Here is a 12106-nt window from a genome sequence, read left to right on the forward strand (position 1 = left end):
TTGTACCGAGAATGTTATTTTTGGGGACGTTTGTGAATGTTTGTTCTGTTGTTTTAAAATGAACAAAAAAAAAACAATAAATATAATATTGAAAAAAAAAAAATGAAAGAAATGTGAGTTCATACCAGAGACAAAAAGCCAACATACTGTGACCTACATTTTCTGAATTCATGTCAGTGAAAAGACCAAGAAGAATATAAAATGTGTGGAAGCAGTTACTCTATATTAAATACAATATCCACTCTCACAATATGAAACAATATAATAAATGTCTCCACATGTGTTGCTTTACATTCAGACAGTTCCCAAACATTACAAAGCTGTGTAATCTTGTTTTGTTTGGAGCCCTGCAGTCATATAACAGCCAGCAGGGAGTGGCATCAGGAGTGGAATTTCACTTCCTGTATCTCTCAGGTGAGTCACCTGGGCAATGTCGTCGATCGCTGCAGTTTTTGTCGACATCAAACTGGCGAATCTCTCGTGAGAGAGTTTCACATCGGATCCGTCAAGAGAGAGAGAGAGAGAGAGAGTTTGCGGAAGTTTCGATCCATTTTCTTTTGCGCACAGCTGTGAAGGCTGTGAGAAGAAGAAGAGAGGTGTTTTGTTGTCCTTTTGAGGCCTAAACACACCTTGAAGAAGTTACCTTTTAAAAAAAAAAGAAAAGAAAAGGGGTGTTTTTATTCTCTACTGTCTTAACAGGTGGATTTTATTTGTGTGGACATCTTTTTTAAAGAATGAATTCCCTCCTTAAAGGCCAGCTGGTCCTGCTCCTGGTGTTCCTACTAGACTCGTCTAGTGGCCAGCTGACTGGAGAGGACTGCTTAGCCCAGTTCAAGAAGGGCAGAGACGACTTTATCCTCGACGCAGACGAGTCTGTGAAAGACGGAGCCACGTTCATATCGTCACCGCAACTGGACCGATACAAGGACTGCGTGAGCGCCTGCTGCAAGGAGCCCAAGTGCAATGTCGCCTTCATGGAGAGAGGAGCCGAGGAGGGCTTGGTCAACTCCTGCTTTCTCTTTGACTGTCTCTACAAGAAGAAATACGCCTGTCGTTTTGTCAGGAAGAAAGGATACACCAACTACATCCTGGACTCTGTCTATGAGAGCTACCTGGAAGTGGATGCTCCCAAAGGTAAATAAAACACTATAATTTGCATTTTGTGGTATCAAAAATCTCCATATAGAGATGTCACAGTTTGGGCCCCCTGTTGATGAGATTATCATAAGAGACCCTTTATGTTTATCCCTGTGGTTATATGCTACTTTTACATTATGTAAGGGATCATACACATATGATGATCATTACTTTCTTCTTTTGGGCGTACATCTACAAAAAGAAATGACTGTAAAGTGTAAGTTTAATGAAAACAAAGGTTCTATGTGGACATACAGTAGCAGTTTAATAAATCATTTTGGGCTCTTAAGTCAATCAAATCAAATGACTTCTTTCATCATACATATATGATGATGATTACATTCTTCCTTTGGGCGTACATCTACAAAAAGGAAATGACTGTAAAGTGTAAGTTTAATGAAAACAAAGGTTCTATGTGGACATACAGTAGCAGTTTAATAAATCATTTTGGGCTCTTAAGTCAATCAAATCAAATGACTTCATTCAATGTTTTGTGTGTGAAAGCCCAGTTTGTAAAGAGGACGTGAGGCCACAGGCTTCAGGGCAGAAACCCTCAGTTCAGCATGTTCACACACGTCAGGTCATTATGGCCCCTGCTACACATTCAGGTTTCCTCTTTCCTCTTCAGCTCAGGTGTGACTCCCAACTCTATTTGAACCTGTATTTTTTTTGCTCACCTATCCCGTGGTCTCTCTCTCTCTCCAGATGACTCCGACCGTCCGCCGGTGGCCAACGGAGGCCCGGACCGGGTGGTCCAGCCTCAGGACACCTTGACACTGAACGGCTTACAGAGCAAAGATGACATGGGGATTGTTTCCTTCCAGTGGCAAATGCTCACCGGGTATCCTTATGCTGTCATTGAGGTGAGTAAAAAGACTGCATTCCTAAATTTTAAAATACTCTTTAACTAATAGTGATCCTGTGTCTGATATTCCTTTTAAATGTCCACTGTAGTGTTATTTATCTGGGCCCATCACTTAACTGAAAGTCTACTGGTCACATTTGTGGATAATAACAAAACACCGTCTTTTCCCTGCCTTGTAGAAAACCATCTTTGACGACGAGATCAGTGTGTCCAATCTGACATCCGGGATGTACAAGTTCCAGCTGACCGTCACGGACACCATCGGCCAGTCAGACCTAACCAAGGTCACCGTGTTGGTCCTTACTCCTGAGCAGTCTGAGCGTGAGTATCTAGACTGATCTGAACACGTTCATTCATGCAGGCGTCGGTTTTATTCGGGTACAGCATGTAAATTAAAGCTAATATCAGAATTGGCTGCTGTAGTTTTGTTACTTTCTCTGCATTTGGCTGAAGGAACGGTTGAGTTTCAGTGGTAAACATGAGTCATGTGTCCGCTATGTTTGTTGACATTTCATTTGGCTTATTCAGTCACCTGCCTTGTGTTTAATGTTGGAACATAAGAGAGGATGATGCCCTTTGGTCCTGGTGATATTTTCATTTATGCATTTAAATCTCAAAATCTCAATTTGGGAGCAGGTTGTGACTGGTGTTATTTCATGGCTGAGTTTTCTTTCTTTTTTGGGGTTTATTTTTTGGAGGAACTCAACCCATTGTTTGATGTTCCACGTTGGTTGGTGATCAAACCTGTCGAGGCACGCTCGCCTAATTCCTGTGAAACTGAACGACGAAACAGCATGAAGATAGGGAGATAAAAGCTCATGTTATAAGAAGATTAGACCAGATTCGGCTCTTGTAAGGGTGAAACTGTATGAAAAAACAACAACCAGTATAATGGTATATAGTCGTCTTTGGTGTGGAACAGCAATTCCGGTGAATGTCATCTCATTTTGTCACGTGTCACAAGATAAAAGCCACAGTGAAGCTCTCTCTGCACGTTCAGTTTCTTCAGAAAACGGAAGTGAGTAGTAGTGCAGTCGTTTTTTTACTGCTCCCCTGGCACCATCCCACTCTCTCCACCCCCGACTCAACGAAACCTGTCAGTCTGGTTTCAGCTTGTGTTACACAAACAAGATTTCAACCACCATCGTAGTAATCCTCCTCTGAATTGATTACAGAGTTTGAAGCATTGAAAAGTACTTTAAACTCTCGGCTGTATTTGCAGCTTGTTGGTTGATTGACTGAAGGACAAAAAAAGACTTTTAACCATTCAGTATCTCCGTTACTGATTAACAGCGTGTGTCCTGAATAGCGTGAGGAGGAATGTACTTCAGTGGAAGATGCATGGGCACGGCAGTGACTCCATGTCAACGCTGCCACATTTACACCACAATAATGAATGGATTGTTTTTTAGCAACAACGTGAATGACAGTCAGACGTGATGATGGTGTAGTTTACAGTTCCTGGTCTAATTTTGCAGTGAACATGTCATTTCTTTAAATGGCTGTAGTGTACACATGCTCTTAGAATATGTATCATCAACCACATGCAGACAACCCGCATCTCCTCTAACTATCGAAACAACACTTCACCTGTTTTTCGGAGTTTCATTTCTCAATACCAGACTGCTTCATGTGCAATTATGTGTCTGTCTGCTGAGCCAGACATCAGAAGTAGGAAGTAAGTTAGAACAAACTACAAAAGCAGATCCCACTCGACCCGGTGTCAAATATGAGACAATGCTATTAATGTTTAGTCAAACTGGTTTATTGATTTGAAACAAGTGTTATGTTGTTAAATGTCTAGTTAAGTCATCTTACACACGTTAAGGCGAGACACCCCAGGCAAAAACATCTTTCTCTCATGCATTGGTCAATTTTGAGATTTTGGCCCATTTTGCTTCCGTAACATGTCTTGTTTCAGACTACTGGAAAGAAATCATCCAGAATACAAATTAAGGTGTTTCTTTTACTACATGTTGTCTATTTGCGTCTATAGATTTCTCCTAAATTCACCAAAAGTTAGCATTAGATAATGCCTCATTTGCATATTTAAACATAATGTTTCCGAAAACTTGTAATGCAAATAATAATTGTCTTATTGTAAGTAGTAATCTTGGGAAGGTTCATGGTGATATATATTAGTTGTTTTTTTTACCTATTCACCTGTATTAACTTCAAAATGTGTGTAATTTTACAATACATATCTTTAGGCTGTTTTCTCAATGTCTTTTTTCTTATAGCCAGATATCTCCACTTCAGTAGGTCTTACACACATCAAACTTTCCAGTTTCATCCCTATCTCTAGCCTGATTTATAGAACATTTTATTCCTAAAGACATGGTGAAAATAGATTTTTTGACAGTATTTTCTGATTTGCAGAGTGATGAGAAATCCAAAATCCCCTCTGTAAAATATTTAATAAGATAATGCCCTATTTGCATATTTAAACGTAACATTTCTGTAAACTTGTAACACAAAAAAATAATTATCCTAATGTAAGTAATCAACTGGGGAAGTTTTATGTTGATATCTATTAGTTAAATCTTTTTCGCTATACTTCGCTTTCGTATTCTCCAGCCTTTGGGCTGATTTAGTTTGCTGAGTACATAAGACAACTTTCATCATTTATAACTGTATTTTACCACCAGTAAGCCTTGATGAGAGTGATATTTCTTACTTCACTGAACCGTAGATGTTGCCCCGCTAACTAAACCATGTACATGACATCACGGTGTGGGGAAAAATGAAATCATTAACTGTCAAACTTAGACTTCTCACAGTGGTTGAAGCACTTTTTACTTCCTATAAGTCATTCGACTATTATTAAGTGTGAATCAAACCTTATCCTTAATTATACCGCCGTGACAACGTAGTCGGGGGTATATAGCGCCCGGCGTGTCCGTCCTTCTGTCCGTTTGCGTGTCGCATTTTCGTTTCCGGAGCAGAACTCTGAAACTATTTAACTTGGGAACTTCAAATTTGGTATGATGGCTGACAGTGTGGTCTAGTTGTGCCTTTTGGGGGTTAGAAGTCCAGGGTGCCCAAACGTTTTGAAATTTTTGCCAAAAACTGTTGTTTTTCATGTATGCTTGGGGAGATCTTGAATCATCTACAGCTAATGACTTGGCACCGTGTTGGATTCATCACATACTTGGAATAAACAAACTTGGATGGCAAGTAATAGGCAAGAAATATCAGACACTATCACCCGGCACCGTGGACACAGAGTCCAGGTGTTTAAATACAAGCAAGTAATGAAGTGGTTAAAACCTGGAGAGCATCAACAAGACAGACCATATTTGTCTTCTACTGACTTTATCCTGAGGAAGGTGAGGTAATAACAAGCTAGATTGTGCTCAATGGACTAATTCCATGTGTTCCAAAAGGGCAAAACCTTTGGCCCCACTTTAGTAGGGGTCAAGCAGTGAGCGGGGTTTGTGAGCCATGCTCACTTTTGCCTTGTTATTTCATTATCCCACCAGACCACTGTATGGCTCCAATGAAGGTTGGGCCGTGTCGCAGTGCGTTCCCTCGCTGGCATTACAACGGTGCCTCGGAGAAGTGTGAGAAGTTCACCTTTGGGGGCTGCAGGGGGAACCTCAACAACTATCTCTCCAAGGATGAGTGCACCAACGCCTGCTACGGTTCAGGTATTTGTGCTATTAACTTTTATTCTTGAATTTTCTACGGTGTCACGTTTTTATGTCACCACACCTTTTCTGGTTGCATATGTCTTTTTTTCTGTTGAAAAATGAGATGGTGAATATTGGTGAATGATCTCCGTGGGGTAGCCGCAGTATTCATTCCCACCTTCCACGGTGTCTTTTTGATACTACTTCTACTACTACTACTACTACTACTACTATCCTGCTCATGGTGGCATTAATATCGTCAGCAATTATCTAACACGATTATTCAGAGAAAACCTAAAAGTGGCCAGTGGAATGGCAACAATAAAAATTACCTGTAGTTAAGAGCTGCAACAATTAATCGATTAGTTGTCAACTATTAAATTAATCAGCAACTATTTTGATAATCGCTTAATTCGGTTTGAGTCATTTGAAAAAAAAAAAAAAAAGTCTAAATTCTCTGATTCCAGCTTCTTAAATGTGAATATTTTCTGGTTTCTTTACTCCTCTATGACAGTAAACTGAATATCTTTGAGTTGTGGACAAAATAAGACATTTGAGGATGTCATCTTGGGCTTTGGGAAACACTGATTGACATCATTCACCATTTTCTGACATTTTATAGACCAAACAACTAATCGATTAATTGAGAAAATAATCGACAAATTAATCCGACAGTGAATATAATCGTTAGTTACAGCCCTACAGTAGTTCAAAGAATAGTTTGACATTTTTGGAAATACTCTTATTTGCTTTCTTGCTGAGAGTAAGATGAAAAGATCTATACCACTCTCATGTTAGTTTAGTTTAGCAAAAAGACTGGAAGTTCCAATCTGCCCACCACCGCCTCGAAAACTCGCTAATGAACATGTTATATCTCGTTTGTTTGTTGTTCTTGTTTGTTTAATCTGTAAAAAAAAAACTGAAGTGTAACAACAACACATTTTAGTTTTATGGGGGGTTATGTACCGGACTACCTCTTTGCTGGGCCAGTAACTTCCTAGAGTCTCTACTACTTGCCTGGTAAACATCACGTTTGCCTGTTAAACATATCATTTTTAACAAGTGATAGAATTTTAATTGAATTTTGTTGTTTTTCTTTCAGGAAAAGGTACTAAAAGTGGTAGAGGTTTGCCAATTCCCTCGTCTCAAGGTAGGTGTATTTTACCTTCTGACGCAATTTCCTCTTCTCCATTTAAACAGTTGATATTACAAGTGACAATTCCCTCTGTGTTTGTGTGCCACAGGAGAAAGATGCGGCGCTCCGTGCACAACGGAGGAATTCACCTGTGAGAACGGCTGTTGTTTGGATCCGGGTCTGGAGTGCGACAAGTTACCACAATGCAAGGACTCCTCAGATGAGCAGAAGTGCGAGGACTGTGAGCAGTGACTATGCAAACTAGGCTTCATTTTCATACAGGCTCATGGAAATATAGATGCAGCAATGATAAAATGTTTCCTTGAAAGACTAACTTGAATTATGTCCTGTGTGCTTATTAGTGAACAACAACTTTCGTATTCTGACTCAGATTCCAGTGAATGAACAAAAAGGTGATTTGAACTTTTATTCTTTTGTTGTTGATATGTGCTTTCCAAACCTTTTTGGCATGATGGGTTTTGTCACTTAGAAGGTGTTGTAATTGTAAAACATGCTCTTGCCATCTGTTAATAATCTACTACCTACAATCTCACCTCACCTGCTGATTTACTGTCGTTCACAGTGCGCTGCACAGAGGTTCCTGACACAGGGAACTGCAGGGACACTCTCACCAAGTATTACTATAACCCCCTCCAGCAGGACTGCTTCCCCTTCAACTACGGCGGCTGCCTAGGAAATGATAACAAATTTGACACTAAGCAGGCATGTCTAAGAGTTTGCCATGGGGTAACCGGTGAGTTGTTATTAACGTTAAATCTGCATTTTCTCCTGGTAAATTAACATCCTATTCCCACCACTAAGATATACATTGTACAAAATCATAGAATACCAAACATCCCAGACATCTTTCACACAGACACAATGGTGAGAGGCCTCATATGACGCACCTGGCATCTGTCAATCACTGGCGAACTTCAATCAAACGGTCAAACTAGGCAGCGCTGATCAAATATGAATCAATATTCTGTTACTGTAATGCCTATTTCTCTCCTCAAATGTTTCCAGAAACATCTTGTAGTGTACTGTTTAGCTGTAAAATGAGAAAGTTTGTGACCCAGCAGCCATGTTGAGATAAGTTGAGGAAATACCAAGCACCGCCCACCAGCATGGAGCACAGCCAATAGGAACGCTCAATAGGAATACTCTCTCTCTGAAATGACCAGTGATTGGCCAAAGTCTTCCGTCACACACCGCATTCAAAGTTGGCCCCTCCTCCTCGGCTCAACTAGCGAGAGGGAGAGAGAGAGCAGCGATGGTCAAGCGAGCTAGAGAGTGAGCGGAGAGAGAGAGCGCTGTCGGTGAGAACAAAGCTGTGAATCAGAGAAATAAAACATTTTCTGATTGTTTCACGGCGGTTACGTTCTACAACACAAATAAACACATAACATAATCTGCACACCTCCGCACAACCCTACGGGAAGGTGCCGAAAGGTAGACTGTCCTCTCTGCCTGGTGTGTGTGCCTCGGTCAAACTAACACACCGATAGCAGCACACAGCAGCCACTGCACACAGTAGAGGAGAGACAGAGGAACAGGGGAACTCACAGCGATGTAACAAACCCGTTCTCATCTGTCAAATACGGCCGCAAAGCATCTAAAGGGGGACGTGTGCCCCTTTAATACTTGTGCCTTGGTATCAGAAGCCGAGGGGCGTAACAAAGGGGCGATATTTGACCACCTGAATGTGTTGCCCACCCTGCACGCTGTTATTGGCTGGGGATTATACCCCCACATGGGGACCGAAAGTAAATCAAAATAAGAAGAAAAGAGAAAATACAGGCAGAAGGCTGAAACAGACACTGCCTCACATTTCTAATGGGGCATAAGTGATGATTGAGAGGGAATATTTTAGTATCAGTCCATACATTGTTTTTTAGGAAATTGTTGCATATTATACCTTTTTAAAAGGATAGTTTGGGTGTTTTGAAGTGGGGCTACTTATCCACAGATACTTATCCATAATCAGTGTATTACCTACAGTAGATGACTGTCGGCCTGTCCCCAGGTTGGAGAAACAGACAGGAGTACCAACACCGGAGCAGAGCAATACAGGGCTGTGGACGGGGAAGGAAGAAAAATGTATTTTAGCCACCTGAAGAAAGGCTCACCTAAAAAACTGATATCCGTTTGAGTGTAGACTATATTTAGAATATTATCCGACGGCGAACTGAACTGAAAGCAAAACGTATCTAAACTATTTTTTTGTCATTTGGCTTTGGAGAGAGCATAGATAAGTTTCACTTTCAGTGCCTCGTTGGAAAGGAGAAGGAAACGGCTGTCTGATGGCGAAATAAAGTGGTGAAAATATTCTAAATATAGTCTACACTTAGACGGATATCAATTTTGGATAAGTAGCCCCACTTCAAAACACCCAAATTATCCCTTTAACTGTTTGATTCATTCTCTCCGCTCTCAGTGGCGTCATTTTCAGTCGCAGCAGGCAGCTGTTTTCTGCAAAAAAAACAACAGCAGACAATTTTAGCGGCCGGCTGGTGAAAACATTGGAGCATTTAGCTGCTAAAGAGCCAGAAAACACACCTGAATCTCTGATCGAACTGCCGGCGGTCACGTTGTATTGTGGGTAAAGCAGGCGCCAGGTTTTGACGAGGAAGAAGAATAAAATAATTCAAAAAAGGAATAAATGACTACATCTCTGGCTCTGCTGCATTGATTTTCATACATATATATATATATATATATATATATATATATATATATATATATATATATATATATATATATATATATATATATATATATATATATATAATTTCAACCGTCCACTGTGAGTTTGACATTGTTTGGCAGAATAATGCTAAATCGTTTGAGTACTCCTTGAAAAGTGATATCAGTGTTCCCAGCTTGTTTCTGCTGCTCTCACGTGGCCAAAAAAAATCTGTAACTGCAGGTTTAATTTCCCCTCATAGCAGAGTGCAGATTTCTGTTCAATTTCATATTTTGTATACGTAAAATGCCTAAAACCATATCCTGTCTTTTTCTTTATTTCAGAAACAGATGTATTTGCAAGAAAGGGAGAGACTGAACGCCAAATTTCTCAAAGCCGAACAGGTATGTTACCCTTCATTTAAATTCAATATTGCCGTTGCTTAGCAGCAGTGTTCTCCCGACTTAAACGCCAAGAATATAGTGTACACGACTTCCCATGATGTAAACACAAGCTCACCAGTTTCATTTGAAGGCACCATAAGTCTAGTCTAGACTAGGACGCAGCTCCATCAGCTTTGACTTCCTGTTTATTGCTGTTCAGTAATGTTGTCGAATGTCTAGTCTCCTCCAGCACACATTTCCAGTTCACTGAGTCGCCGAGATCAGCATTTGATTTTGTGACCTGCTTCTTCAGCTTTGCAGCCTTGCATGCATTGTCTTTAAATGACTGTTTTTTTTTAATTAACTTTAATTCATTTAATAGGCATTATAGCGGTAGCTGCCTTGCTGGGTGTAGCTATCCTCATCCTACTAGTCATCCTGGCGTACTGCTTCATGAAGGGAAAGAAGAAGTCTTCACAACACCACCGTGTGCCCGCCAACAACGCCCCGGTCTCCTTGGAAGACAGAGAGCGTCTGGTCTACAACAGCACCACCAGGCCCATTTGACCCCGCCATCCTCACCTTTGACCCCCGTCCTAGTGGTGAATGACACTGGTTGTCGGAGCGGTGTCGCATACTGAACAAACTCAGATTGATGAGAGAGGAAATAATGTCCGTTGACTAAGTTTGAATGCTGGAGGGGATCTGTTTTTATTTTCGTCCATATATGGATGGATTTTGTAAGGGTGATGTACATAGAAGGCAGAACGTCTTCAATGATGAAATGTGATGTTATGTTAAGCTTATTTTTAATGCAATGGCCTTGTTGAATTGTTGGATGTCAGTTTGTACTTTAACAGGGAAGGATTTTCAGTAGTTTGGAGGTAGATTACCACCGAATATCATTGGATCAGGTTAAATTCCTAAATATTTTCTGCTTTGTTGCATTTGCTTCCATTAAACAATCTCATAGTTCTTAGTGAACAGCTCTTTTTTAAAAATATAGTCAGATCCTGAATTGATACTAGATCCACATTGGTCCGTTACTTCAAAGTAAGAGTCTAGATTCCCTTGCATCCTCTTAAAACTGTTATATGGTGATCCCTTCAACTTCTCAAAGTCCTGCCAGCCACACCAGCTTCTTCGCTCTCCCAGATTTATTTTTGTCCTGTTTATAAACCGTTGTTACATTGGATGACACACACACGTGTAATGTTGTACATAATCTTAGAATTTTTGAGAAAGTAATATTTTACTTGAGAAAGCTATTTTGTCAGTGATTTTTCAAAAGTGTTTTTAGAACAAGCATAAGGCATACATCAAATAATGTGATTGATCCATTTATAAAGCAGCTTTGCTGTTGAATATTCAACATTATTCAACATTATTCAACTTCAAATGTTTGTACATATGACCTTTATGTAGGTTTCTGTAACTTTAGCAGTGTCATGATGTTTGGACTAAATAAATATACAAACTCAAACATGGTTTTGTCTTGACTTTCTAGCAATGTCCCTCAGAAGCTAATTCCCTTTTTTTTACTGTAACACATAGGCCAAATAATTATAGTAATACTGTATATAGAATAATAGGCCAACTTCAGGAATTTCAGGTGTAGCTTTTCCAGTATACAATTTATTTTCAAACCTCCACACTACAAGCTAAAACTGGTGTGACTAACTATATCAATTCACCAGATCACTACTCAAAGAAATAACTTAGAAATACCACTGGAGCAGTATACGCACTGCATGTTTTATCATTTATGGTGTAGTTCCTCAGGGTTTCATGAGTTTATACACTAATTTACATCAAATGTAAGTGCGATATCATAGAACATTTTGTCCCTACAACATTAATTCTGTCTATTTACAGTCTGCTGCTGTATCAATAATCAACTTAATATAAAGATCACACACAATCAGATTAATAAAGGATTTATTCAGCAGAAATCTCCCATTGTACTGAACCTAAAAGCCGTATAGAGCACGTCCACAGCTGGTTAAAGTTGAGCTTCAGATACAGGAACATCTAGTGGCTGTTAGGTGATCTCTAAAGGACGCAGCAACTGGGGTTTAGACTAAACCACAGATGCTGTTTATTCTGCAGCCTCTGAGGACACAACTATTCCATACAACACAGGTTTAACCCGTCTTAAACCTTAAACCACCATATGTGGGTCATATAGTGACCATAACCATATATATATATATATATATATATATATATATATATATATTTAAAATATGTACATATCATCTGTCACTG

General features: G+C 39.8%; 1 protein-coding gene across 1 annotated transcript; it reads left to right on the top strand.

The window, feature by feature from the left end:
- The first annotated feature begins 388 nt into the window (after positions 1–388).
- Positions 389–11321, top strand: spint1a (serine peptidase inhibitor, Kunitz type 1 a). Its single transcript, XM_037747126.1, has 10 exons — positions 389–1134; positions 1843–2000; positions 2182–2323; positions 5485–5652; positions 6737–6784; positions 6879–7010; positions 7132–7182; positions 7353–7523; positions 9800–9859; positions 10221–11321. The coding sequence occupies exons 1-10, from the start codon at positions 735–737 to the stop codon at positions 10403–10405; spliced, it is 1515 nt and encodes a 504-aa protein (XP_037603054.1). The 5' UTR covers positions 389–734; the 3' UTR covers positions 10406–11321.
- The last annotated feature ends 785 nt before the right edge of the window (positions 11322–12106 follow it).

Source organism: Sebastes umbrosus, chromosome 16 (assembly GCF_015220745.1).
Source record: "Sebastes umbrosus isolate fSebUmb1 chromosome 16, fSebUmb1.pri, whole genome shotgun sequence".
Taxonomy (NCBI): domain Eukaryota; kingdom Metazoa; phylum Chordata; class Actinopteri; order Perciformes; family Sebastidae; genus Sebastes; species Sebastes umbrosus.

Coding starts and splice junctions, on each gene's coding strand:
- spint1a (XM_037747126.1), top strand. CDS start 735: ATGAATTCCCTCCTTAAAGGCCAGCTGGTCCTGCTCCTGGTGTTCCTA. Junction 1,135..1,842: donor GGAAGTGGATGCTCCCAAAG/GTAAATAAAACA, acceptor CTCTCTCTCCAG/ATGACTCCGACCGTCCGCCG. Junction 2,324..5,484: donor TACTCCTGAGCAGTCTGAGC/GTGAGTATCTAG, acceptor TTATCCCACCAG/ACCACTGTATGGCTCCAATG.